At 45.2% G+C, this 27,747-nt stretch overlaps 2 protein-coding genes across 8 annotated transcripts in view; one reads left to right on the top strand and one right to left on the bottom strand.

Annotated features, from left to right (window-relative positions):
• Positions 1 to 286: 286 nt before the first annotated feature.
• LOC128807252 (histone H2B 5-like) lies at positions 287 to 21,243 on the bottom strand. Of its 2 annotated transcripts, none has more exons than XM_053977483.1 (2): positions 20,809 to 21,243; positions 287 to 4,575 (listed from the first exon to the last, which is right to left on the bottom strand). In XM_053977483.1, exon 2 carries the CDS (start codon positions 4,544 to 4,546, stop codon positions 4,166 to 4,168), a length of 381 nt encoding a protein of 126 aa, XP_053833458.1. In that variant the 5' UTR covers positions 4,547 to 4,575; positions 20,809 to 21,243; the 3' UTR covers positions 287 to 4,165. The 2 variants fall into 2 exon arrangements, with proteins under 2 accessions (XP_053833458.1, XP_053833459.1); XM_053977484.1 differs by lacking the exon at positions 20,809 to 21,243 and adding an exon at positions 20,136 to 20,322.
• Positions 20,563 to 27,747, top strand: part of GRAMD4 (GRAM domain containing 4) — a 71,802-nt gene continuing 64,617 nt past the window's right edge. Inside the window, exons 1-2 of one of the 6 annotated variants that reach the window (XM_053977478.1) lie at positions 20,563 to 20,739; positions 23,949 to 24,063. In XM_053977478.1, the coding sequence (XP_053833453.1) occupies positions 24,014 to 24,063 (50 nt within the window). In that variant the 5' untranslated portion in view covers positions 20,563 to 20,739; positions 23,949 to 24,013. Of the gene's footprint in view, positions 20,740 to 21,153; positions 21,244 to 21,403; positions 21,808 to 23,948; positions 24,064 to 27,747 lie in introns of those variants that run through there. The other 5 variants (XM_053977479.1, XM_053977480.1, XM_053977481.1 and 2 more) reach the window with 5 other exon arrangements.

Below are 27,747 nucleotides of genomic sequence, written 5' to 3'. Positions count from 1 at the left end.
GTGGCAATTTCATCCTCCAATCCACTGTCACTTTTGGAATTCTATATATTGCGAGGTCAGAAATAAAATTTCGGCCCCTTTTTGTTCTTTAGCATCTTAGAGTGAGTGCGTGAGTTATTCCGCGCCGGGGGGTTGACAACTGACCCTCTGCCAGGATCAGCTGTGCTCCATCTCTGCTGGAAGGGGGGTTGCTGTCACCCCAGCTCTGGAGGAAATATGGAGTAAGAGAAATGCAGGGCTTGGGGGAACACTAGTGAAAAGGCAGGAGCAAAGACACCCCGACAGCTAGGTACCATTGACTTCCAACAGGTTGGAAGTTACATTTTATTTAGACACTTAACAGAAAGCAGGTAATTAGCACTAAGGTCATAACCCAGCAGCAATATAACATGGATCATACTTGATGTAACACTTATTGTCAGAAAAACTCTGCGTACATAAGCCCAAGAGATACCATGCACGGAGTAAGCATGAAAGATTGCTCCTGAGGTGGTGGTCCCAGGAAACTCTCCAAATTATGTCATTAAGTGATTTTTAATATTCAGTTCCCATTCTTCCTTTCCTTGTAAACAATTTGATCTGGATGTAAATCGTCAGGAAATGCTATGTTGGAACAGATGCTCAGGGCTATGCAGAGGCCATGCCAAACTCTACTCCAGGGGTGGCAGGACTTGGGGCGACCCATATGGCTGCCTCTCACCAGAATGAAGGGTGCACAGGCCACACAACTCCACTGGGCAGGACTCTTTAGTGTCCCTTTGTGGGGCACACAGTTGTGTCCAGGACAGGCACTCATCCTCCAAACTTGTTTTTGCTCGTTTTCCCCATGCTTGACTAAAAACCTGTCTGTCCTGAGCAGGAGCAAGCCTCCATGTAGGTGGCCTCTCAGTTCCTCTATAGGTTGAACTCTGTCGTGAAAGGCAGATGGACTTTAGACCTTTCTAGGGAAGCAGGGTGGGAAATCAGAAGATCTACAGCAGCTTTTCTCTTTTAAATTGTAGATGAAAACAAATAACTCAGTGCAGTGATATCCTTGGGGTTAATATGAGGTTAGTATCAAGGCTGTATTACTTTTTTCATCTTACTTTCCAACTTTCAATCTGTACATTAACTTCCCAAATTCTTTCTGTGTCAGTCCTAGCTTATACCAGCTTTGCCTTCCCTGGATCATCCCTTCCCTTTGCTGGTGCAAATTTCTGTACAACAGTGACAGAACAGAGCAGCCACCAGAACAGGGTTAAAACAAAGCTTGAAAGAAAGGAAAAAAATAAAAAAGGTTTGTTTTAACATGGATCCGTTCCTCAATGCTTCACATTGTCAGGAGTGAGTGAAAAAAAAAATACAAACGGACAGTGAAGAGCAAATGAGGCATAAAAGACCACCTAAACTATAAATGCATGGACATGATCAGTTTCAGTCACTTGGCTTTTAGACAATATAAAAATCTTCTTTAAGCCTTCAAGTATTTTTGTAGCTTGAAATCACTGGTTCTCCTCCCTCTGAAACAATCTCCAAAAATGGAGAATGACAACAGCGGCAGAAGAAAATGGGACCAGGACTCTGAGTATGAGTATGGAGTGAGCAGCTCTCATCTGAGTGCCCAGCCTCATTCCTGCTCCCTGAGCTGCCCAGGAGACCCTGGAGGGCCAATACCTCATTTCATTTTCCTGATTTCTTGCAGCCTGTGGAGACTCAAGTGGGACTCTGCTCTGCTCAAAAGAGTGAGAGTGTAGAGGCTGTGCCAGGTGATCATGGGAGATGTGTGTCCTGGCTCAAACACACTGCTTGGACTGGAGTGGGTTCATTCTACTCTGAATTCCTGCCTTCAAGAGGACTCCCCACAGGGATGAATTCTGACCTGCAGCTCAGAGGGACAGAAGAAGAAAGCTCCAGCAATGCCATCCAGCCCTTCCTTCCTAAGAGTCCCCCTGATGCATCATCCAGTGCTTGGATTTCTTGTGGCAGAGGTGTCAAGGATGGTGGCTCTAGGCCCACTGCAGGTACATGTTAATCTTTGGTATCTGATTTTGACTATTTGATTGGAAACAAAAGGAAGTACTAAGCTGTCACCTACAAAGTGTCCTGGCCAAGAGGCCCAGGTTACCAATGCTACTGATACTGAATACAGGTGCTGTTGCTGGGAGCTGCTCCTTGTGTGTGCTGGCACTCAGGGAGCTGGGTTTTGTTCTTTCTGAGAGCTACCAACAGAGATTCCTGCTGGCACTAGGCCATGAAACAGAGCTGTGTGGTATCGCTGAGCAGAGCGTGGGCGGAAAGCCCCCTCTCAATTGTGGGGTGCTCACACCCAAAGCAGGGGTGTGCAAGCAGCCCATAAACAAACTGACCTTCACTCTTGCACAGAGACCATATGAGACCCTAGGCTGCTCTCAGACTTCTGAGCAGGGCTATGCCTCAGACCAACTGGAAAAATGACTGCAATGCGAATCTTCTGGAGCTGCAGAGTCCTACAGCTCCAAAAGCAACATAAATTTGCCAAAGGTCCTAAACACTCTCAAAGTGTAAAGAAACAGGATAGAAATAAATGCAGGGGAAAGACAGAAATGTACTGCATAGCTGCTAGCTAATTTGGGATATGAATTTACCTTTTAATAAAAAACAAGGTCTTGAAGCTTAGGGAGAATCTGCACTTAGTTCTGGACCCTATTTCCTTGCTGCTTCTTTTATTTACAGAGTAAGTTGCAGAAAGCTGTTGTTATTTTAGACATGAATATTTTTATTTGAGTGTTGTTGCCTACCAGAGACTTTGATTTTTTTTTTTTAATGTTGGCTAATTTTGTGTTTTGAGTAGGAAGCTTCAACTTCACACCAGTTCTACACAGGCCCTTCTGCTATCCAGCAGTCTGGGCAAGATAAACCTATAACCAAGACATTCCTCCCTTAATCTCTATGGCTTTATCGCGATTTCATTATTGCTCTTCTTACTGTGGGCTTTGAAAAGATATGGGGAGTATCTCAAGCAGTTTAAAACTATTTAATCTTTTAAATATCTGGGATGCAGGCAAGAGTCCCTATATATCCACCCTGCCCCCAGTTTTGCTTTTGCTTTCTAACTGCTGAATGAATTAGGGAGGGCAGGGCCGGGAGAGCTGCCTGCAGTGATCTCTGTGGGGAGTGAGCTTCCTCCCACCCCTCAAAATGCACTAACCACCTGTGCTCCCACACCAGATGCCTTCCCAAATCCTCAGTCCCTGCCCAAAACATCTATGCTGTTTGTCCTGCACCACCCTATTGCTCACAGGAGAGGGGACCCTCATGGGCACCACCCCATCTTGCCCACACTTATGGTGGAAGGGAACACCCAGGCAGCATCAAGGCAGGAAAAGTCTCTGAAAAGCAGCAGAATTAGCAATGTCTTGCATGCCAAAGCAAGTCCTAAGGCAGGCAAAGCAGCAGCCAGGAAAGATAGAGACCCACTCCCAACATCCCACCTTGTCCATCCCTCCACCTCAGCACAAGGTGGGAGGCAGTGGGCAGCTGCGCCAGCGCCCTCATCTTGCTCCATGGCTCATCCATCAGGAGCAAGGAGGAGGATTAGCGCTGGGTATCAACGTGGGCATCTGCCTGCCTGCCTGCCAGGCTTGCTCTTTAAAACAGGCTGTCAAGCACAGATAGCTGTTGAATCAATATGTGCCTGATAGCTGTTGATGCCACTTCTGCCAGCACAGGGTGGGCTGAGCCACTGCACACCAGGAGGGATTCAGGCTCTGAGAGAGAGGATGCAGCGCTGACTCTTCAGTACCCATATCAGATGACTGTGAGAAAGCAGTCAAACAGGAAGACTTTGGTGATGGTGTCTCTGTGTTGCCGCTGCCAGTCCCCCCTCCCAGTGCCAAACATGAATGTTTGCCAAGCACAGAGGAGACTGGATATACCATGGTTGGTCAGTTCTTTGAATGAGATGTAAAAGCAGGGGCCTCCACTACCAGCTTTGACAAATCCTGTCCACATCTTGAACAGATGATAAAAATCAGCTGACATCCAGATTGCTGTCTCCTCTTTGTCTGGGCAGCTTCTCATGCCCATCCCCAGGCTGCAAATTGCTGTGGATAATAGCTGTGACCATTCATCCAGACCATGGCTGCCTACCTGTGCTGGTGTGGAGGGCCCGGTGCTCGATGGTCCCATTTGCAGAGGGGATGTCTGGCTATTTGGAGCTCGTGTACTTGGTGACAGCCTTGGTGCCCTCTGAGACCGCGTGCTTGGCCAGCTCTCCTGGGAGCAGCAGGCGCACGGCTGTCTGAATCTCCCGGGATGTGATGGTGGAACGCTTGTTGTAATGGGCCAGGCGGGAGGCTTCTCCAGCAATGCGCTCAAAGATGTCATTGACGAAGGAGTTCATGATGCCCATGGCCTTGGAGGAGATGCCAGTGTCAGGATGGACCTGCTTCAGCACCTTGTAGACATAGATGGAGTAGCTCTCTTTCCTGCTTTTGTGACGCTTTTTATCACCCTTCTTCTGGGTCTTTGTCACAGCTTTCTTGGAGCCCTTTTTGGGAGCTGAGGTTGACTTTGCTGGCTCTGGCATCCTGAGAACTCTTTCGCTGTGTCTTGGAGCTGCTTGGAGAAAATATAAAAAAAAATCTAATTATTTTTTGACCTTCTACAGAATAATTGTACCGCGAGATGAGAGAGTCTGAGTTGGAGGGAAGCAACAGCTCAGAATCTGAGACAAACACCCCATGGCCCCGTGTGAGCATTTTTGAACTGCCAGCAAGAATTTCTCTGGTTTGTGTATGGCTTTTTGTTGTTTTCTGTTTAAATACCTATAAAACTGGCCTTGTCAACATCTCTGAACACAAGCCTAATTGGCATTTACTCAGTAAATACAGGATGGAGCCTGAACATCTTTCTTAGAACACTGCAGTTCCAAAGAAAACACTAACTGCAGCATGGATTAAATCAAATCTTGCTGGAATGGGCCCAAGACTGTTGCAAGGTATCACTCCTTTACAGGCACCTTTACATGAGACTGGTCAAAATTATTTTATGTAGTTTACAATCTTCAATAAACTCTTTTTATTTGCATGTAGATAGAAGTTTATTTTGAGGGTGCTTGCATTTCTGTGGCTATTGTTTGACACCATGTTTTCCAGTGAAATATAAAAAATAATATAGTTTTAAGCTAGCTGGCTGAGCTACAGGAATATATCAGTATTCACATTTGCTATCAAAAAATACCAGGGAGTAGAAAAGCTTAGAGGAGGTGGCAGGAATCACCTGGCTAAGAAACAGAAATGTGGATAGGAGTCAAAAAGCAAAGTGCTTTCAGGCTACATGTTCATGGAAAAAATGATTTCCTGCTATTTGATGCTTTTGAGAGAGCAAGCCTTTGCTGGACAGTTTACCCCAAAGATGCCTGATCCTCCCTCTAAGTTTTTCTTCATTAGGTCACAACGTGCAGAGCCATGACCTGCAGCTAACTGCTCTCATCCAGAAGTGCAGTAACAAAAAACCAGAATGTAAACCCATGAAAAAACTGTGTGCCTCCCCTGCACTTCAAATTTACATGTGCTTTACTTCATGGGCCAAGGGGAATAACTGTGTTGCAACCTGGAAAATGGTTTTGTGTTGAGAGAACACTTCAAATGCTCCCTTGAAAGACAAGGCTCCTCCAGGTTTTGCTGGAGGATAAGCTTACAGCACCACCCCAGGGCTTGGATTTAACTGCTCTGCATCTCCTTTGAAGATGACCTAGGAATTACAGTCTGCTGGCTAAGAGAGACTAGTAGAGAAAAAAGAGCTTCAGGGCTGATGGCACATGGGAAAATGGATAGAAGTAAACAGAAAAGAGAAAGCTGGGATGTAACATATGGTCTGCACACCCGGAGTATCAGAGAAGGACCTAAACAGTGCCTGTGCCAAGGCAATGGCTGCATGCTCAGCCCTGTCTCTCCTCCTTGGGAAAGAGTGAGTGAGATGTCTGATTTCTCCATCTGCAATCAGAGCCAGATGCAGCAGCACTGCTGCAAACAAGTCTATATGAAGTTCCCGGCTGCACCCTGTGGGAGGAGACATCTTTGATCCTGAGGCTGGATTTATGTGCCCACTCACACCTCAGTGGGTACCAGCTCCTGCTTGCAAATCACCTCCATGGCTCCGAATCAGCCTGTGTGACGCTGCCTCGTGCCTGCAGTGAACACCAGGGCCCCTGCTGGCTGCTGTGCCTGACGAGGCACCAGCGCTGGGCTCTGGCACCCACATGGTCTGGCAGCCACTGGGCAAGGACCAACACTGGGCACTTCAAGTAGGGCTATGCCCAGCTAGAAGGGCAGGCTGGCATTGCTTGGGATGCTGTGGAGTGGGGAAGAGAGGTCTCCACCACAGCCCTCCAAAACACCCTCCTGTCTAGAAACCTAAGCCAGCACTAGTGTCCTTAGAGCTGTGTTTCTGCTCCAGAAAAGCAGTTTCTTCTCCAAAGACATGATTTTCACGTGCTAAGTTTTTGACTCTGCCACCTCATGTCCTTTCTTAATTTTTTCTGGCATTCTTCCCAGTGGCAGCATTTGAAAGGGCAAGTGCTGGACTGCCCCAAAAGTTCTAGACACCTTTCAAAACTGACACCTGTGCCCTTAAACACAACATTTTCTTCCTCTGGTGAAATCACAAGTTTTCTTCATTTTTTTCTCTATTTGGGAAGAAGTATTGGGAAAAGAAATTCCCTACTGCTCTGTTTGTAGACTTGAAAATATGCCTTTTCAATGGAAAATGATTTTTCTACAAGAAGAAATAACTGCACTTGCTCATTTTTCTTTTGAGCTCATTTCCTCACTGAAAAACACAACTGAAAAATGCAAATGAGTGTTTCTTAAGCATTTTGAAAAGTACATCCTTCTAAAATACATATTAATTCTTAAGTGCACTTCTACTGCAGCTTTAAAAAATGAATGGAGAGCCCAACAGGCACCAGAGTGATTTCATAGGGCTCCAGAACAGGTCACATCTACAGGACATCTCCGTCCATTTGATCAGCTAATACCCTTGGGTAGCACAGCCCGGATCTCTCTCCCCTCCCATGTACGGCTGCAATGGGGGAAGCAATGATGCTGAAATTCAGAGATCAGCACAAAAGCTTGTGCTTCTCTCCACCCATTTCTTCACAGCTGACTGTTTAACAGGTAAATAACACTTCCTTTGAAAACAGGTTGTGTTCTTTGTGGTTTATTTGGGCAGTGCCTAGCATGCAGAGTCTGAGTGCATTTGCCAGGTGCTAAATAAATAATGTTAATAATGGTCAACTGTATCACAAATCCTTCTGTCAACAGTACAATGCAACCCATAGCAGGTGCTGCTCTGGTATAAAGACAGAACTAGTGGGATTATTCCCAAAGTGTCCTTGTGGAGAGTTTGTTGAGGAAAACAAAAAAGTGACCTTTAAAAGAATGGTTTCTTTTTATAAAAATAGTTGCATATCTTTGTTTCCTTAAGAAAAAAGAAAAAAAAAAAAAAGAGAGTTGGAGAGAGAAGTTAGTAATTATTGGGTTTTATTTTGGAAGTGTTGCCAGCATGACTGACTTCTCTACTGTGAGGTAGACAGAGCATTGTACCGATTGCTCAGAGAGGTTGTAGGATCTCCATCCTTGGAGATACTCAAAATCTAACTGGACACAGCCCTGAGAAACCCACAGTGGCTGACCCTGCTCTGAGCATGGACTGGACTAGATGTCTGCCAGAGGCACCTCCAACCTCACCCATTCTGTGACTTTTGGAGACTGAAACTGGGTAGAAAACACTTTATGAGCTGTGTTCCCTTGACTCACATCTCCCATGGGATACTGCAGCCCGAGATTCCGACACGGACCCCTAAGAAGAGATGGTGCTCATCTCCAGATCCAGGCCACTGAGGTCCCTGGGATGCAGGGTATGGACATGCAAGAGAAGGCACTTTCAAGCAGCACATTTGGAAAGTTTCAGGTTTTTGAGAAAAATCTCTGGGAACATTTTTTTCTTTATGGCTTTGTATGCTCTGAGTTAAATCAGTTATCAGTGCTGGCAGTTTTCTCCTTCTTCAGAAAACCAACAACAAAACCAACCACAGTAATTTTTCCAGCCAGTTCCAAGCAGCAGCCTGACTGCTGCCAGAAAGCAGAGCGGTGCAGAGTGACAGATACATCTTCCTTTGTGTTGACACTCCTTTCTTCAGCATCATTAAAAGGAAAGTGAACGGAAAAACATATTCAAAGATACAAATCACCACAGTCTCTCAGATCTGAAATGGGAGAGGAGCCCTGCTGAGAAATCCCACGTGGAACCTGATGCTGTCTCTTATCCCCAGGCTTGATATATCAATGGAGAAAGATAAGCAGGGAAGTTCTTGCAAGATTTTTGTTCATTTTTGGCCTTGCTGCTGAGTCTGTAGGACCAGTGGCAAGCTGCTGCCAGCAGTGTGCATGGGTAACCATGGGTGGACTATGAGCTGGCCTTCTGGACTTCTCCTCATGCAAGGCTGGAAACAGCACTTGGATTTTTTTTAACTTTTTTTTTCTTTTGAAAGCTGTCCTTGCTGCGATGAGCTCTGGGACATCCACTGTATATCCCCATGCCCTTTCTGTAATTTCCTCGTCAACTATAAAAGTTACATTTCTAGAATCAGCATTTTGTTCTTAGGAGGTTTTGGTGACCAGTTAAACATTTGTAGGAAAAACTCAAGCTCTCATCTTTTGGACATCTGAAATTCTGATATTTGTTAATCTTCTGATCTACTTTAATCCTTGCTAGAGCAAAGGAGAGCCAACGGGCACCTGCTGATAATTCTGCCCCTAAAATAGGAATGTCCTGTCTGTTCTGTCCAATTATTGCCCCTTTCCTCATTTTCTCCTACTATATAAGAGAAAGAATACTTGGCTGTTGCATCCTGGAGTTTGGGTTTAGATTAGGGTTTTTAATTTATGTTAAAATAAGTCAAGTTCTGTAATCCCGCGTTTCCCCCGCGTTGTTCCCCCCCGCGGTTTCTGGCCCCATGTTGCCTGCTGCCGGCTCTTACCCCTGTGCTGCTCCTGTAACCACCCTGCCGTCCGGCCCCGGGAAACCCCGTGCTGGCCGCCCCGAGCCACACGATCCCGCTCAGCCCAAGGCTCGGTGCCCGCCCCTGTGGGGTTCTCTGGTTGGTCGCTGTTGCTGGCGTCACCGCCACGGCAGCCGCCCCTATTGGCCGGCAGGCCGTGGATCCTCTTGCCCCGCCCCTCCATAAAACCCTATCCCGCCGGCAGTCAGGCGCCATTTTCTCCCATGTGAGTGCCGGGAGCGGTCGCGTCTTTCCATCGAACCGCGCCATGTGTGACCAATAAACCGTTCCTGCCAAGCACGGAGTAAATGGACAAATTCCTTACCTCTTTGCCGAGTCCCTAGCGCAGACTAGGGACTAACAGAGGCTGGCCAGCCCACGCGCCCGAGACACGGAGCCGTATCCGGGAACCCGCGGCAGCAAACCCCGGCAGCACGTGGAAGCTACGCCACAGCCGGGCTCCCAAGAGCCACGTGCAGCCGGGGAGAGCAAAAACCCACGCCGCACTTGGCTTTATTCCTGCATGCCAAGAAATACTAAATGAAATTTGCTGCTGCTTTCTGTGTAATTTTCTTTGAAACACAAAGGGTAAAAAATTAGGGAATGTTCCCACCAAAAGGAAAAGGCTTTCTAATGGATTCACCTGCTCTGAAATGCTTGTAAGATCTGGTAAAGATAGTTTACAAATTACAATGTGTCAAGAAATGACTGTTACTGGAAAAGAGAGTTTCTGCAAACTGCAAATCCTCTTCCTTTTATTATGTATGGCCATCTACTATTATACAAGAACTTGTTCATCTGTCAGGTGTCATAATATAGACATAGTTGAGAAAACAAACAGTATTAGTGATTATTTGGTAGCAAGCTCTGCCTCAGGTATAAAGCAGATCAGAAGCATGATGAGTCATTGTGAGACATTGGTGATGTTGCCTCGTGCAAAAACTGATAACTGTATTTTGGTCTGAAAAGAATTTTTCTCTTAGTATATTGTCTAGCATGTGATGATGAGGTAATACTTGCTTTGAAGTAAGGAGGAGGAGAATTTCCTAGAAGGTGGTAAACTAATCTGAAATGCCTGATTTCTTCCAGCAGTGCAGGGGTGCAGAAAACAGTTTTGAGATTCTAGGTTTCCTCCCAAGTAATCCAGTAGCAGTACTAAAACCCCATCCTCAGTTCCACATGCTCTGCTGCACTTTATATCTCTGTTCCTGTAAAGTTTTCATTTAAATGGCTACCTTTCAAAGCTGGATATACACATGTCATTTTCTAGTGAACAGAATATGGTGACTATAGGTTAAAATTGAAGATGACCTCTAGTCACTGACAAAGAAAGAAATGCTACAAACTCAGTCCCTGACACAGACCCATGATGCTCACATAGGCCTTCAGATTTCATTAGAACAAATAAAAGCAGAACAGAGCACTGGGTCTGAGCTCATTGACTGATATCCATCTTGCTTTTGTTAACCCATTGCTTGGGCGTTCTCTACAGAATACTACAGGAATCTTTTCTGTTCTTTTCTGTAATTTTAATTTATGATTTTTAGAAATCATATTTTTAATCACCACTAACAGCTGTAATTTCTTGTGCTACTTCTGCCCAAGTTGCAAGTACTTCTCAGGGCTGCAGGGCTATCAATCAGAGATTTTGTATTATTGCCTACAAAGTAAGGAGCAGGACTCTACATCAGAGTCCTCTGCATAGAAAATACATTGAAATTTTAAAGAAAATAAAATCTTACCCATGAGTCAAGTAGAACAATAGAGAGACAATGCTGCAAGAAGAATGACTGTCAGGAGACTAAATACTGCAGCCCTTATGCTGATTAAAAGAGTGTCTGAAGTCAATGGGGATTTAACAAAGGTCTGAAAGCACATGTGTTGGAGTCCAGAACATCCTTTTGGCTGCTCTGGATGTCTCGAAACCCTGGCAGGGGGCTCAGGGATCTTGGCAACAAGTCAAAAACACCCATGGCTTCGATTTTAGCCCATGGGAGAGGCTGTCAACCTTATATGAGGAATTACAAGCCAAAAGGGAGAAGTGTAATACAGGAATTGGCACAGGGTGAAAAAGTAGAATTTTAGGGTTTTTTAGAATGCTATTCAGGGATACAATACGGAGGAATCTGGGCGTGCCCTAGCCTTTTCTTCCTTGTTCTTGTTCTCCATGTCTCGGTGTGATGGTGACACTTTTCTATTGGTCTAGGATAGGGACACACTGTCCAACATAGATTTTAGGTATTGGTATGGGAACTGTAAACACGGTACACGTAATTTTGGGTATATAATGTGGGAGACGCCTGGGGCTCGGAGCAGACTGCCATGGCTTCTGTACTAGCCAGACCTTGGCAGGTCAGAGAGAAAATCTTTTAGGTAAGAAGAAATAAACAACCTTGAAAACTCAGCTTCACGCCTTCCAGACCTTTTCTTTGGCTGCCGGGCTAGGGAGAAAGGACTTTCACACTGTTGGGGTCTTGCCAACCCAACCCCGACACACATGCACAATGTTTAGAGATGTTTAGCACTAACAGCTGACATTGATTTCCACTGGAATCCAAAAGGCTCATTACTTCACAAACATATGACTTCATATTTTATCAAGGTTTTGTTACTATTAATAAACAAATACTTAAAAAAGCTTTATTATCTGCTCTTTGTAAGAGTACTCATTGTATACTTGCTTTGGGATAGCTCTGATCTACATGCTTGAGCAAGTATCCAATAAATACAAAAAGGAGAATGACGTTTTCTATGGATCCATACCTGTTAAATGTATGAGGGGTACACCCAGTACCTATTGTAATCTGCTACAATTACGCTCCAGTCAGCTTTCCCACAGAGTGTCAGGGTTTCAGAGAAACCTGTAGGAGTTAGATTTGATGATCCTTGTGGGTCCCTTCCAACTTGGACCATTCTGTGATTCTGTATTATCACAACCATCCTCAGGAAGCCCAACGCAGTCCAACAGAGAACACAAGCAGGCTCACTTCCTTCCTGGTATTTTATCAATAACTCAAAACCTCACACATAAAATGCACCATGAGCTTCCTCTCCAAGTTTTAGAATCACCAGGATTTTCTGCTTCTGCCATGAATCCTTTCCTCAAGCAACAGCCTTCTTTTCCCTTCATATCCCACTTCAACTCAACTGGACCCACTGGCAGCCAACCTGTCAGCAGCAACCCCGTGTCCAATTGCAGGGTTTAGCTCCCATCCTTAGACTAACTCAGCAAAACTGCTCTGGAGGTAGGGAGAGGTTAGAGCTCGCCAACCATGTAAGGGCAGCTGATGTCCAACTGACCTGGGACAATCCTGCTGGGCAGAAGGAGCAAGATGTCACAGCAGCTCCACTGCTCAGAAGCATCACAAGCTCGACATATCTTTTTGGTGGTTTGCAATGTACAGACTAGTGGACATAAGTGTGAACCTATCTCCAAAATCATAGATGACTGTGGTCTGTAATATCAATGGAAGAAAGGTGCTTTACTTATTCCATGATACCCTATGCTATTGAAAATAAAAACTGCATATTTGAAACAAATTGCTCTGTGCTGTATCAAAAATGAAAATCACTTGCTTTTTATCCACATAATTTCAATTTCTCTGGAAAAGGAGAAGAGCAAAAACTCACTAAGGCTGCTATATCTAAATAACTCCTTCTACGGTGGAACTGTGGTCTCTAAACTAGTAATAACAATAAGCCTGAAGAACTGCTATCACATTTAAGCAAACTATTTTTATGCATTTTATGGAGTAATGGAGAATTATCAAAATTCTAGACTATTTTCATAAGTGCTGAAAAAGGCATCCATTAAAAATGTGCTAATTCAGCCATTCAGCCAAAAATAGGAGAGAAGCTATAGCCCAACACCTGCAGGCCGTAGGGAGAGAGTGGGTGGAAGAGGGAGAAGAAGCTTCACCATGAAATGAGAGCTGCTCTGAGTTAAGGTAGGAGTTATGTGGGAAGCAATGCAGACATATACAGCACCTCTTCCTCCTACACACCCCACACCCAGGCTTTAGCAGGTTCCTGTAACCCTTTTCCAGTGCCACAGATAATTGGTGTAGCAAAAAGAAACAAAAGCTGAGATTGTACCCCAAAATGTGTACTTTGGCCAAACCACACTGACCGAAAAGAATAATTTGTACATAAACCCATGCTGAAGTGGAAAGCTATGTGCCCATATTAGGCTGAAGACCAGACCAAGGTCATTAAGGTTTTATGAGTGATGTCATAGGTACATCACAATGTAGTGATGTACCTATACAGTTACCACATAGTCGCAATGCCATGGATAAAATAAACCCAGCAAAACCTTTTAACAACCTTCAAGGTACCTATATGGGTCTAAGGCATGTATGCTCAACAGACCTGGACATTACCACGACCAACTCTCCCCCTACATGGGGGAGAAAGTGTCAGGCAAGGATATGATGTGCACAGCTGTAATCAATCATGACTGACATTCCTTCTAAATGAGTCTCTAACTTCAATCATCACTTCCCTGTTACATTACTCACATTTCAGCAAGTCCTGAAAATGGTTTCAGAAAAAATATCAGAAAGCATGCAATCAAAAATGTCAGGGATACGTGAAAGCTGCTTTATAATGGTGGTAAAGCCTGGGAACACAGACTGTAAACACAAGAGTGGGGTACCAGACAGGTATATCCAAAAGGACTGCATGCCATACCACAAGCTAAAGGACAGCAAGTGACACAGCATCTGATTTCATTGCTACAGGATACTGAAAAAACTGTAATGTGTGTATTAATAATTAATTTAGCATGGTAAAAGCAATTTTACTGTAAAACAGAGATATGTAACTATTACTGGAGTCTGCAGGGAAACAAAGATAAATGTCCTTCCCCAGATCTCGCATCATTCAATAACCGGATTGGGAACACGATCCAAGATTACTGACACTTTTTTCTGCTGCTGCCACCAGATCACATTACCACAGGCAGAGAGTCCTCTGAGCATTAGAGGTCATCTTCTGTAGGAAACAGGAAAATGGAGAGTCTGTTAGATGGAAGGAGAGGAGAGAAGCAGGGCTGGGACAGCCAGCTCTGGCAAAGCACCCCTGAAGAGGCAAGCTGGCTTTTCTCCAGAAACAGACAGGGACAAGCACTAAAGCCAGAAGAGCTGTTGAAGGTAAAAGTAAACTCTGAAACAAGAACTGACAATAAACTGTTTTAAAATGCTCATGAATAAATTCACACTGGAGATGAAAGGGAACCTTACATCCTTACTTGGAAGTGGGAGGATAAAGGCAAGGGAGAGGGGGAGAAAGACAAAGAACTCCATTCCTTCCATATTTCAAAGACAAAACTTGTTATTATAAAAATTCTAGGAAATGGTTCCAGCATAGCAAGTAACTGCTCTACATTAACCAGGCAACATTCTTCTATGGTGCTGTGCTACTGAAGAATTGTTATCAAAATACACAGATGTCCTTCACTTTGTACTTCTCTTTCCTTTATTCTTTTATTTATTGTTCCTTCCTTCTTTTTCTCACATCCATTACAAGTGCCAGGAGGTTCAAAGCCCCAGCAGGTCTGCTGCCACTTGGTCCTGTCTCACATGTGGTATTTGTACAGAGACTAACAAAGTACTTTAAACAGCCACAGGGTTGAAAAACTGGCAGCTCTCCAGAAACTTTAATAGAAATGGCTGTCAAGTTAGCCCATGCCCAAATTCCACACTGCACAAATTGCTTGTGAATAGTGTTTTAATTTACCTCTAATTTGTGATAGCATGATTATTGCATGAATTTAGTGTGCTAGTCACTATGCTGATGCAAGCTAAAAAACACCATCTCCCTTCCAGAGAAATCAAGGTATAATTGGGGGTACACCAATATTTACATCAGGCAAGATATAAATAAGCAATATGCTGAAGACTTGGTTGCAAACACTAGACCAGCAGTGAAGAAAATGGGGGTTGCTGGACAAAATGACAGTGGTCCTGGATGGTCAGTAGTAATTAGAACAATTAAATGTAAAGCTCACTTTTCAAAACTCAGAAAGGCAAAAGGTTTAAAATGCCAGTGGAGTGCCATATTAGCTGTACAAGAGTATTATTTTTAACCATCCTTGGCTCCATCCTCCTACATTCACTTTCCTCCTGAGCTTTCCATGCCCTTAGTTTCTCCATTGCTTTAGTCCAACAGTCTCCCAAGCTGTTTCTTCCTCAGATGAAGTGCTCACCCTTTGCTCTTCTCCCTTCCTGCTGGTGCCTCTCCCAGCACACTCCCTCCACAGAACTCATTAGTGCCTCTGCTTCTGGAAGCGTATCTTTGCAGGTGACTGCTAAGTCCCTTTCTTGAGTTGTGTCCCAGTTATCAGGCAGCTGCAGTTGATAAAGAGGATGAATGGAGCTGGGCTGAGGACCCACAGTGCAGAAGATGAGATAAGGGTTAATTCTGGCATGCAAGAAAGAGGAGTGTGGTACTGGAAGGTCCAGAGAGCTGCAGCCTCCGTATCTTCAGGGCAGAGCTGCTGCACCTGCAGTGCATTTTAAGACAAACACATCAGGAATGAAAACAGCCTATATTTATATTAGGTATGGTCAGACAGCTCCTTCCTGACAGGATGTTCTCTGTCTCCCATCTTGTAGAACCACACTTGTCACTCAGTCAATTTCCAGGTCCCCCAGAGGACCCAAAGAAGACTTCTGCCTTTCTGTCAATGAGAAAGCAGCTTCCCTTCCCTATGCTTCCTTCTTTGATATTTACCAGTGGTTCACTTCAGTCCTTTCAATTTTCCCTTTCCTTCCTGTTCCTTGATTCTACCTGCCTTTGTGATAAAGAAATGAGGAGACTCTTAATAAATGCTTTCCCTGGCCTCTCTTCACACTAGGTTTTATCTTTAAGTGCTGAGCTCTGGAATATCTTCCTTTCTGCCCTTTCCCTACATCATTTCAATAATTTCTTCAGAAAAAAATGTCACATGCTTCTTGCCCCAGCTTTCTAGCACAACTCATGTCCTCTTTGTAACTCCCAACAACCTGGGGTGGTTCTATTCTCCTACCCTTTCTTCCATTGCCTCCTGTACACACTACCTATTGCATTGCCACCTCTGTGTTTTGTTTTCATTTCTACCTTGAAGTCTTCTCTCATGCAGTATTTTCTGCTTAACAAATATCAGTCTACTTCATATGATCTCTCTCCACAAGAGAAAGAGTCACAGAGGTTACAAAAATAGGTTATAAGGAGAGATCTGATGTGCCCAAAAGCATGCCTGTCTTTCCTGACTGTGTCTAATATAGGCACTGCCTCTGACAAAGTTTGCTCACTCACATCCTTGATCATTGTGGCTAAAAGCCCCCAGTTTCCCCTCAGCACACACCACCTGCAGTGATTACCTGGAGGATGGTCCTTTACCTTCAGCTGATGGATTTCAACTCTTTAGGTGACACATCTCGTGTCAGAGATATGTCCTCTGCAAAAGGAAACTCTCTCTTCCATGGTCCTCAGGTAAAGGTTATCTTTTAAAAAATAACACAGAAAACCTTGCTACATTGGACCACCTATGTACTTTCACCAAATTCAGGAAAAAACCCTCACCCTATTTATAAGAACTTTTAAGGCTGGTTTGAAAGGTAAAGAATTCCTACTCCAAGAGGGTCGAAGAAATAATATGACAAGGGTGGTGATTAAGTCTCACCACAAAGGAAAATGTTGAGTTGATGTAGGTGGCATATAAAGCCCCCACTCTCTTTATGAGTCAGGTAAGCTGCCAGAAAGCGGAGGTGGAATCCGTGGGATGGAGCTGTTTTCATTCCAGCCAGTTAGTAGTAAGCTCTATGAACATCAACAAAAAAAAGGTAGTTTAAATAATAAATTATATTTTTAAAAACTGAGACTCTTATCTAAATAGCAAAATCTAACAATTGCCCTTGATTCCCAGTGATGGTGTTTGTAGTCAGTGATAGTCAAGGGAAAAAATTATTAAGCAACTCTTCCCCCCACCCTCTGAGGTTAACGTAGCATTTTTGGATTATGCATCTATTCTTCCATCTCCCACCCAATGCATATGATGCTGCAGTCACAGTTCTCTCCTCTCCCTCTGGCTCCAGAAAAAAGGGAAGCTGACAAGCTGAAATCCCAGTCTCACCCCACACAGAACCCTTTTCAGAGGAAGAGCTTAGCTCTGCTGAGGAGAAAGCATTTTTCTTCCAATAGCTGCACAAAAGTGGCTTAACAAATGCATAAAACAAAACAATTGGGGGGGAAAGAAAAATCTTTGTGAGGTCTTATTTTGGGTCAGTCCAGCATATTCAAAGATATGGCAGTGTCCCTCACTTAAATTTTAAGTCTTTTTATTTATTAAAAAACAAAAAAACAAAAAAAAAAAAAAAAAAAAAAAACAAAAAAAACCTGAAATTGAGAAATGTAAAAAGAATGTCATTAGGTCCTTGAGTTTAAGGGGCTTGAAGTCCTCCTCTGGAACCATCAGTGGGAGCACAACATCTGGTCTGTTCACAGTGCAGCCTGGGCAAGATGCTTTCTTAAGTACACATCTGAATTTAGGAACATTTCCCACATACTTAATTCTTCAGTCTACCCAATACATATGTTTGAGGATGGGCAGGAGCAGTGTACTTCAGGTGCTAAGAAAGGGATGAAATAGGATCAGATTATCAGCATGAGTAATTTCTTGTTTTCAGCTAGAGAGTGAAATATGTGGAGTGGAAATGTATGTAAACATATATATATGTGTGTGTGTGTGTGTGTATATACAAGTAAAATACATGTAAATGTAAGGGAGTAAAATATATGTAAATGTAAGGGCGGAAAAGGACAGTGACCAAAGGAACAGCTTGGAGAAGAAATGTCAAGAGGAAGGCAGAGTTAGGCAGTGGACAGAAGCGAGATGACAGAAAGGAGAGAAAAGGAGAGGGTTTAAACAGAATGACACAGAAGGGAAAAAAAGAGATGTAAGAAGAAGATATATGAAAGGGAACAAAAATGAGACAAAATACATGAGCAGACAAAAAACAGAGAGAGGAGGAAGGTAAAGTAATGAGCACAATGTTTGGTAAGGCAGAAATACTTAAGTATAAATAAGACACAGAAAAGAGAAATTCATAAGATGGGTCACAAGAAGAAAAAAAGACCTTGCGCAGCAGAGATGGGAAATGAGCAGCAGGAAAAAAAAAATCACCTGCTAGCACAGCACTTCTCAGAGTCACGGGTGAGAGGTGCTGCTGTCCCAACAAGGGACAGAGGCAAACCCTAGGAAGTGACAGGCTAAACCCAAGGAGAACAAAGGATGACGCTGGGAGAAGATAATGATATCCTTGTACTAGGTTGCTGCCTTTTGTCTGAAACAGAAATCACAAAGGTCATTGAAATTGCTGCTTAAATCTTACATCTGATACTTGAAAAAAAACCCTCTTTTCCAATACAATCATTCTTCCTTCTCTCTCAACGCTGGATTAAATTAATTACTGTACACACTACAGTTGTACCTCCCTGCTGGGAAAGTAAACCCCAGACACCATTCTGCTCAAAGTAGACCTTTGTCTCTGGCTCCCTTTGCCTATAGAGGCTTCTGTAGAAATCTTCCAGTAGACAAAGGTAAATTTCCTGCAGCTCCAAAATCATGATTATGGATTTGGCTATCATTACTAAAATGAGGAAAGAAAGAGGAAGGAAACAGGGGTAAGCACTCAGGAAAAAAAGCTTTATAACATAATTATTAGAATTAGGAAATTTGCCCAGTAGAGAGGGAAAGAAATTGCTGCCTGTAAATAAACTGTCACTCCTCTGAACATCAAATAATAGGAACAAGAGGGAGTGTGTGGGAAGTACATTCATATTATCAAATTCTTTCTGATATTAACCTGTTCAATGTAATGAAAACATAATCAGGAAAATAACATATTGTAACACAAATACTATGGAGGCTATAGAGAAAAAACGCCAGGAAGATCAGTGCTCCCAGGGTAGCTCCAGTCTGAGAAACCAGAGCTTTATTAGTAGTAACAGGAGCAACATATGGAGATGAATGAAACCATGTTTGTAAATGTGATATGCAATTGCACACTCTCTCATTTGGCTTTCCTTTTTCACGATCTGATTCAGCCTCCACACTCCCCCATCTTTTGATTCATAAATTCTTGATATCAAAAAATGAAAGAGTTACGAAGCCAGCATGTAAAGGGCATGAGATGACGTGAAATACAAGGATGCTGGTAAGCACAGAACGTGCCATCAATCACCACCCTGCAAAGGGACAAATCTGCTGGAGATAAGCAGTGGAGACAGGGCCACCCTCTCCAGGGACTCGCTGGAGGACACCGTGCAGCAAACCACAGCTCATGTCCATTGCGCTAGAGGCGCATGCTGAGGTAGACAAATCTATTACAAAATTGTGTAATATTGCTTATGTTGCACAGCAGCCACTCGGTTAGGCAGCCCCTGCATCACCAAACCCGTGAGACTGGAGGTGAGAGGAATGAGAAATAAAAGGGTTTCCTATGGCATATACTCCCTGTTTTTTTAAGCTATGGAAAAAAAGATCAGGGTTAACCACAAGCAACACAAAACACAACAAACAGTGCATGAGCGATGGTACACAGCCCTATACACTTACTAAATAATTAACAACTTCACAGAGTATTGACACAGTGGGGGTCTGTACACAGGACAATCCCTTCCTTCCCTGAGGGCCCGGGCTCCTCAGCATGTGCGCGGTCAGGCTGCACATGGCCAGCCCAGCCCGTGGGCACCGCTGGCCCGCTGCACGCAGTGCCCGGCTGCGGCGCCCAGCCCTGCCACGGCCGTGCCCCGGCCCAGGCTTCGCCTTCAGCCCCCGGTTAGCCGGAGCGCACTGAGCTCCGGCGATACGATCCCTACGATCGCAGCAAAGCGCTGCCAAGGCTGACACCCTTTCGGTGCATTCGCCAAGCCCGGAGAACGACGAAGCCCCAGCTCTGCGGGGCTCAGGGTCGAGCACAAGGCAGGGCAGGGCTGGCCGCGCACCGCATCGCGGTACAGCGGTGCGGCAGTTCGCATGGTCGGGCAGCGCAGCCCCGCCGCGGACACTGCGGCGTGCGGTGCCCACCGCTGCCGCACCGCGGGCAGCCGGCGCAGGGGAGGGTCTTGCCTGCTGGGCGTCTGGACTCCTCCGCAGGCGAGCTCCAGGCGCCGGCGTGGCGCGGGGCAGGTACGCGCGGCGGGGCTGGGGGGCTGCTCGCTGCCGCTCCGCGCAGATCCGGCGGCCGCCGCGCCGGGTGGGCCGCGGGACCGGGACCCGCCTCCGATCCCGACCAGGCTGAGACCGGCGGGGCGCCTCGCTGCGCGCCGCCGCCGCTGCGGGCCGGGTCGTGCCGTGCCGCACCGCCCATAGCCCGCCCGCCGGCTCCGCCCGCCCCCGCCTCTGCGGGCTCCCGCCGCGGGGCCGCCGGGGGCGGGGCGGGCGCGCAGCGCGGCCCCGGCGAGCGGCTCGGGCGCTGCGGCGGCGGCGGCTGCGCGGGGCGCTCGGCACGGCCGCGGCGGCGGACGGGCACCTGCTGCCGCCTCGCCCGCAGCACCGCCGCGCTTTGTCCGGGCTGAGCGGGCGCGCCCGGCCCCGGCGGCGCCCGGCCCGGCCCGGCCCGGCCCGGCTCGGCTCAGCACAGCAGCCGGCGGCTCTCGGGGCGTCGCCTGGCTCCAGCGGCCTGGGCACGGCGGGGAGCGTGAATGAGAGTTTGCTCCGATTTCCGAGCAGGGTGAGTGCCTCGCTGGCCGTATTGGAGGAATAATAATAGTAATAATAATATTTTTGGGGGTGTCCCCACCTTTACGTACTAGCCCGGTGCCACCTCCCTGGGGCAGGGTTGCCTGCGAGGCGCGGTGTCTCTCGCCACCCTCGGACGGGGACCCTCGGAAGGGGATTGCTGTCCTTTGGTCCCTCCGTTCCCTTTTGTTTGGCTCTCCCGGGGCTGGGGGGAAGGGGCGGACCGGGAGCTTGCGGGGGAGCCAACGGAGGTGTCGGCCGGTGGCCCGGCTGTCCGGGCGGTTGCGGCAGAGGGGACGCTGTCCCCGTGCGCGCAGGGGGTGTCCGGCTGCTCCCCCCTTGCTTCCCGGGCGGAGCAGTGGCCTTCTTCTCCTCCCCGCGCCCCTCCGGCACGGAGGAGCCGCCCTGGGCTGCGGGGACAGGCGGTGGCATCGCCGCCACCAGCCAGAAGGCACCGGCTGTAGTAAACACAGCGCGTGGGGCGGCGGTGAACCCGGTAAAGGTCACATCCTTGTGTGCACACGCAGCCCGACCTATCTGGGCTCCCTAGCTGTTGTCTTGGGGCCGGTGTGGTGGCTGCCGGTGCCTGTCGCTGCCAAGCCGCGCTCCCGGCCGTTGGCTCTGCTCGGCGGTGTTCCCCGGCTGCGTGCAGGGATCTCCCTTGGCGAGCGAGCAGCAGCGCGAGCTGCGTCACACCCTCCTTTACCTCCTCCCGCCCCCGGCCGGGGTGGCAGCTGGGTGGCATCCGATTTAGCAATAAGAGCTGGGAATGCAGGTTCTGCTATGAGGTTTGATTCCTGAGCGGTAGCTGTGCCTAGCCGAGTTCAGGGCTAGCCACACATTCATGTTAAATAGCAGCCAGCAATGTACTGATTCCTCAGAGCTTGCAGTGTCTGGATGCATCTTGGTGTGGAGCAATGAGGCACGGGATTGTTGGAACAGTAGAAACAGAGAAATGCTGCTGGAGAGCTTACTCGCAAGGAGACAGAGAGGATGGCATGGTAAACGGCTGTTTTGCAATTGAGGCCGTCAGCCTGGACTCCTGCAGACAGGTCAATAGGTATGCATAGATTTTGTGGCCTTCTGCATCCTCCTGTGGGTCATCGCTGGGCTTGTGTGCACAAAGGGGGCAAATGGGAAATGACAGCTTTTTGTCATGTTTTTCTGTCTTGCCTTGTTGCTGTAGCTCAGGAGTTTTAGATTAGTAGATGTGGTACTGTTAGGCTTCTGTGATTGTGGAATGAATGATGGACAAGTTCTCGGTATCACATTTCCAGTGGTGGTTAAGATGTGGGCGGGGAGAGGAAATATTTAATAAAGTAGGGCTCTCAGGTCCCTGTGCTTTGCATTATCTGGCAGTATCCTGCCTTTGCTTTTAACGTGCGATAAATAGTTTCATTCCACAGAATTAGAAGTGTGAGCTTAACTACTTTTTTTTAATGCCATGTTTAGTTATCAAATACCACATCTAGTTGTTCAGAAAGGGAAGGCTTTTTTTAGTCCTAGTCTGTGTTCTTCAGAAGCTGACAGTTAAGCTCCTAGCTCTGAAACTGATAAAATACAAAATTGGTGTTGTTATGGCACTGAATGCAAAATTCCATGAAAGCCTGAGTTATGTTTCACTATTTTACATATGGTGCCACAAGAATGTTTGGCTCATCCCTCTGTCCTAATAAAGGTGGTTTTGGGCCGAGATGCCAGATTGAACTGAATGAGCCATGTCGTGCATCCGGCTCTTCAGGTAAGCTCTTGGAGCTGGTTTCAGATGGTGGTAGGTGGGACTAACCTGAGTTCAAGTATCAGACTGACAGGTTTGGTTTTGGTTTTTTTTCTCTTTTAACTGTGGCACTATTGAGATGTGATCTGCTCAGCATGTCCTTGGTCAGGGGGTGGCTCTCAAGCAGCCTGGGGTTGGCTGCTGCTGTTGGATGAGTGTGTGCCATTCCTTGGCATGGTACAGCTTCTGCTCTGGGTGAAGGCATCACCCAGGCTTTGACCTCCTGCCTGATGCCTTGTCAGCATCACTGTGTCCGGTGACCTGACATCAGTGAGGAGAGGGTGAGGAATTAAGGGCAGCAGCTGGGAAAAACCTGTCCTGGCTCTGCTCTTTCATGGGACCTGGTTTCAAAGAGACTGGTAGAAGGGAGAAATGAGGAGGCAAAATCAGGGGGTTGACTGTCAGCCCTGCTGTCTTTCCAGCTGGAAACTAATTCCCAGTGATTTACAGCAGAAACTGTTTCCTGCCCCTACCCCTTCTCTTCCCATGAGTGATATTGAAAGTTTATAGGAATAGAAGTTCATTATAAGAATAAATGGCTGGTGCAGTATTACATGCCAAAGAAATTCAGTGGTGTTTGAGACCTGGAGGGAAAAACCCCAGCTGGAAGACTTTATTTTCACAAGGGAACCCTTTCAACGTCTGAGAAGTGATTAGCAGTGCTGTTAAAGGTCAGGTATAGGTACTGCGTGTGAAACATTGTCTGTGGACACATAGGAAGTACATACATGTGGTACTACCTATCTGTGGTATGTCTTAAGCATAATTTTGGTACTTGAGTATTCAGTCCTTGATATAGAGACTTCAAAACTAGGGAGAGGCATTAGCTGTTTAACCTCCAAAGTGGTGACTGATCTGTTGGAAGAATAACAAAGATCCCATTTCTCCTTACATTGTCTGCTGAAAATTCACATTTTATTTTTTTGACTGTATCACTACCAAATGTATAGGGACTCTTGAACACCAGTCTCTGTTTAGTATAACATATGGTCCCATTACCAATTTTATAGTGAATAATTTTTTATTTAAGGAATAATAGATCACATTTCCTGATGTTTTGTTTTTTATAAGTCTGGGTAATAAATACTCTTCAGGAATGCTTGAGTCAAGGGCAACATATACCTCACTGATTTTTTTGGGTTAAAGTTATGTAGCTATTCAGTGGTTTGTTGTGGTCTCTTCCTCCCTATCTTACCCCCCTCTATATTAAATAAATACAGTATTTATCAGCCTTACCAGCGATGCTCCTTAACTTCAAAGTCCTGAAAGCCCTGACTATAACTAAAATACTCCAGTATTATGTTAAAAGAATTCTGTCATCTTGAATCGGAGGCTCTCTTGTCCAAACCTGTGTCAGGCCCAAATAAAATACACAATTTTCTAGCTTTATCCTGTAACACTGTTTCTATTTCTTTCCTACACAGACTTTTGCAGCTAAAGAATATCTGCATAGCAGCATCCGTGCTAGGAGGAGAGATCACTTTCTCTAATGTGTTATTTTTATGACACAGAATTTGATCAGAGGGAAAGCTTTGGACAGTAAGTGCTTAATCAGGGTTTTTCAAAACAGATTTTCTCTCTGCCCACTGCCCTTAACCTGTCAGGTTAATCCATGAAATAATCTGTGCACAGAAATACAGACAACAAATGTAGTGCTCATTACAACTGAACTGTACTTCAATTGTAATGTTGGGTGCTTTGAAGTTTTTATCTGTTTTGTTCTTTGAAGTTTCTGAACATGCAAGTTTCCCCTTTACACCTTGTGTTCGTTGCCGTTGCTATAGGACACACACTCACAAACCAAAGAAATAAGGCCTGTTCCTACAGGTCAGAATTTACTAAAAGAGTTATAGTTTAGTTGTGAACTCCCCTTAAAATTTAATGACTTAGTTCTGCTTTTTGTTATGACATATGAAAAATGAAGTAAAGAGTCTTTGAAGCTACTTCAGACTTCATAAATATTAACAGGCTCTGCAGTCTTCAGAGAGAGTAGGTGCTGGATGTTTTTCTTCACCTTAATAGTATGGTTTCATTTGCACAGTAAGTCTTGTCTTGACTAAACTGAAAGAGCAGTTATCAGATGCAAATCAGAAATACTGTATTTGTGGGTGGGAACACTCTTGCTCTGTTTCCCCTTCTCTCTTCAATACCCAATCCTTTCTCTTGGTGCATGCTCTGGGAGCACTAAATTTAATTCCATGGCTTACAAGACCAGATCTTCAGAGGTGCTTAAATGATTGAAAATGCAGATTTTTTGCTTCTGAGGATAATGGAAGGTAAAGATTCACAACTTATTCACTTGCATTGAAAAAATCCTTTCTATTTGTATCCTGGGTCACTATATATGTTTAATATTTGCCTGTGTTAATGAGGAAAAAGCCCCAACAGGAAGTGTTCTCTAAACATGCCTTGAGAATACTCAAAATTGTCTCTAAGTTTAAAAACTAATCTGCATTTTAGTAAAAACTGAAATTCTGTTTAGTTGCAGCTTCCTATAAATACCATATTAATGCAGAAAGCTTTCTGTGATGGTCTATAAATAACACTTCACCTGTAGAGACACGTTAAATGAATTTTGATGTATTCTTTTAAAAATTATTCAATGGTGTCTCATCAGTAATTGAAGAGAATTTGTCTTTTTATTTCGCAGCATCATGGAATGACTGAGGTTAGAAGGGATCTCTGGGGATACCTGATCCAACCCTTGGCTCAAGCAGAGCCAGCTAAAGCAGGTTGCTCAGGGACAAGTCTAGATGGCTTTTGAGTACCTCCAAGGATGGAGACTCTACAACCTTCCTGGACAGCCTGTGCAAATTTTCAGTAAAAAAAAACCCACAGTAAAAAAAGTGTTTCCTGATGTTCAGAGAGAACTTCCTTTGTTTCAGTTTGTGCCTGTTACCTCTGCCTCTGTCACTGGGCACCACTGAGCAGAGCCCAGCTCTGTCACCTCTACACACTCCCTTCAGCTTTTTATATACATTTATAAAATCCTCCCCTTGAGCCTTTTCTTCTTCAAGCTGAACAATCCCAGCTCTCCCAGCCTCTCCTCACAGAAGAGATGCTCCAGTCCTTTTGCTGGACTATCTCCAGTATGTTATGTATCTCTTGTGCTGGGGCCCTCAGAACTGGGCACAATACTACAGTTGTGGCCTCATGCTTCCCAGCATGCTTTAAAAATAAGAAACTTCTAAAGTAAATTGTGCATTTTTTTTTATGCAGGTCCAAGAGGTCACTTTAGTGCTGTAAATCACTGATGCAGCTTCTGAGTACTTCTGCCCTTCCATAGGAACTAATGTTCCTTGTTTAAAACACTTCAGCATTTTCCTGATCCCAGCAGTGCAGGCTTTGACAACTCTTTTGACCTGTGATTAAAGGATTTATGACTAGGTTTGTTGGCTGCACATGCTTAATAAGCGTAAGCATTGGATGCTGAGTCACATGGGGACATGTGTTTTTGGGGTGTGTTGGTGCAGACTCCTGTCTGAAACAGAGCTCATTGCAGCATATAATGAATGTGTGCTTATATTTGTGAGGGCACATTCCTGCTGTGGGCTGGTTTGGTTCTTCAGCAGCCACCCTTGTACTCTGTTGGGGCTGACCTGCCCAGCCCTGGGCACTTCTACATAGCTGCATTTCCCCAGAGATGAGCCTGGAGGGGAGCAGCTGTCTGTAGACTAAACCCAGGGAAGTTTGTGTGTATATGGGTAATTCTGTAGTTGATGTTAAATACAGAATTTGTAAACATGGGCATTATTTTTAGGTGAACCCTTCTAGGTGGTGAATAAAGATATTGGCATAATGCTGCTAATGCTGGTCATGGACAGGAGGGAGAGAGAAGAACAAGAAAAACGCATAAAGCACGAAATATCACTTTATCCTTGGGTTTTGCATCAAACTCCTTGAGAGGGGATGTTCATTTCTTTATCATTAAGTGTCCCCTCCTGTTAATGTTAGTATGTATGGTTGGTTAAGGTAGGATTTTTGGAAGGTTCTTAAAGAATATAGCAAAATCGTGGAAAAAGCAGTTGGCAGTTGCTTGCCTTCTCTATGTCCAAATACAATGGTTAATAGGCACCTTTCAAATTTTCTTAGTATCCCCTGAAAAGTAGCTTCACAACATGAGAGGTCTGTACTTACCCTAATTGGAAAGAACAGAACCATACACTTCAGGCTGGCCTGATGCATGCAGTTAGTGACTGAGTGCAGTTAGTTTCCAGCTGCTAAAACTGTCTTACCAGCTCTCTTGACAGCACTATCAGCAGTTTGTATTGGTATCTAGCATAACTAATGCTTGGCATTTTACCGTGTTGTAAAAGCCACTTGTGCCTTCAATATGCATGTCAGGTACGAGGGTTACTGGCATACGGAACACATAAAATTCACTGGTTTGGAAACTGACCAGTATTCAGAGATCCAAAATTAGTACCAGGTTTTTCAGTGAAGGATATACAGGCACCTTCAGATGCTCTCAAGTCAGGGTTTCATTCATAAAATAAAGTTTATCATTAACTTAAATTTTGAAAACTGACTTCTTAAGTTAGAAATGTGTATGAAAAAGCTGACTTCTTAAGAGAATTTTAGCTTTAGAGGTACCTTCAGAAAAAAGTCCTGCAGCTTCTCACTATGTATTTTACTACCTGAGGCCCCACATTCCTTCTACATTTGGAAAATGGTTGACATGTTTTTCTTTCTTTCTCTGTGGATCTCTTCTCTGCATTCCCAGGTGTGCACAATAACTGTTTTAAGATACCTTGCTGCACTTCTCAAGGTCAAAAGTGTGTTGCAATTCCTGCGGAAGTGTCACAGGGCTACAGAGAGGTGTGCGGATTTCTAATTGTCAGCAGTTTTTCAGGAGTGTCACAGCCACAGGGGTGGGGAAACATGAGGTGTCTAGAGAAGGATCTCTTAAAATGTAGGCATTTTTTGGACTTCACATTGAGTAGTCCCTGCAGCTGTGTTGTAAGCCTGATGAAGATATCTTTTTTTTCCATGTAGTTTTTCAGAGCCAGGTGATACCTGTAGCTGTACAGGGACCCACCTAGTTATGTTAGGACTGATGAAGGTGTCTAAACCCTGTAATTTTCTGTAATTTGCTCCAGATGAGAATCCAGGGAATTGTATGGTTGTGTGATTTAGGTAAAGGTGCTTCCCATGACACTTCTGTAGTAGTGGGACCACTACCAGTGTCAGACTTTGTTCCAGGGATAACACAGAAAATGGGTG

This window comes from Vidua macroura, chromosome 5, assembly GCF_024509145.1.
Source record: "Vidua macroura isolate BioBank_ID:100142 chromosome 5, ASM2450914v1, whole genome shotgun sequence".
Lineage (NCBI taxonomy): Eukaryota > Metazoa > Chordata > Aves > Passeriformes > Viduidae > Vidua > Vidua macroura.
This window is presented reverse-complemented; position numbering and strand designations above follow the sequence as displayed.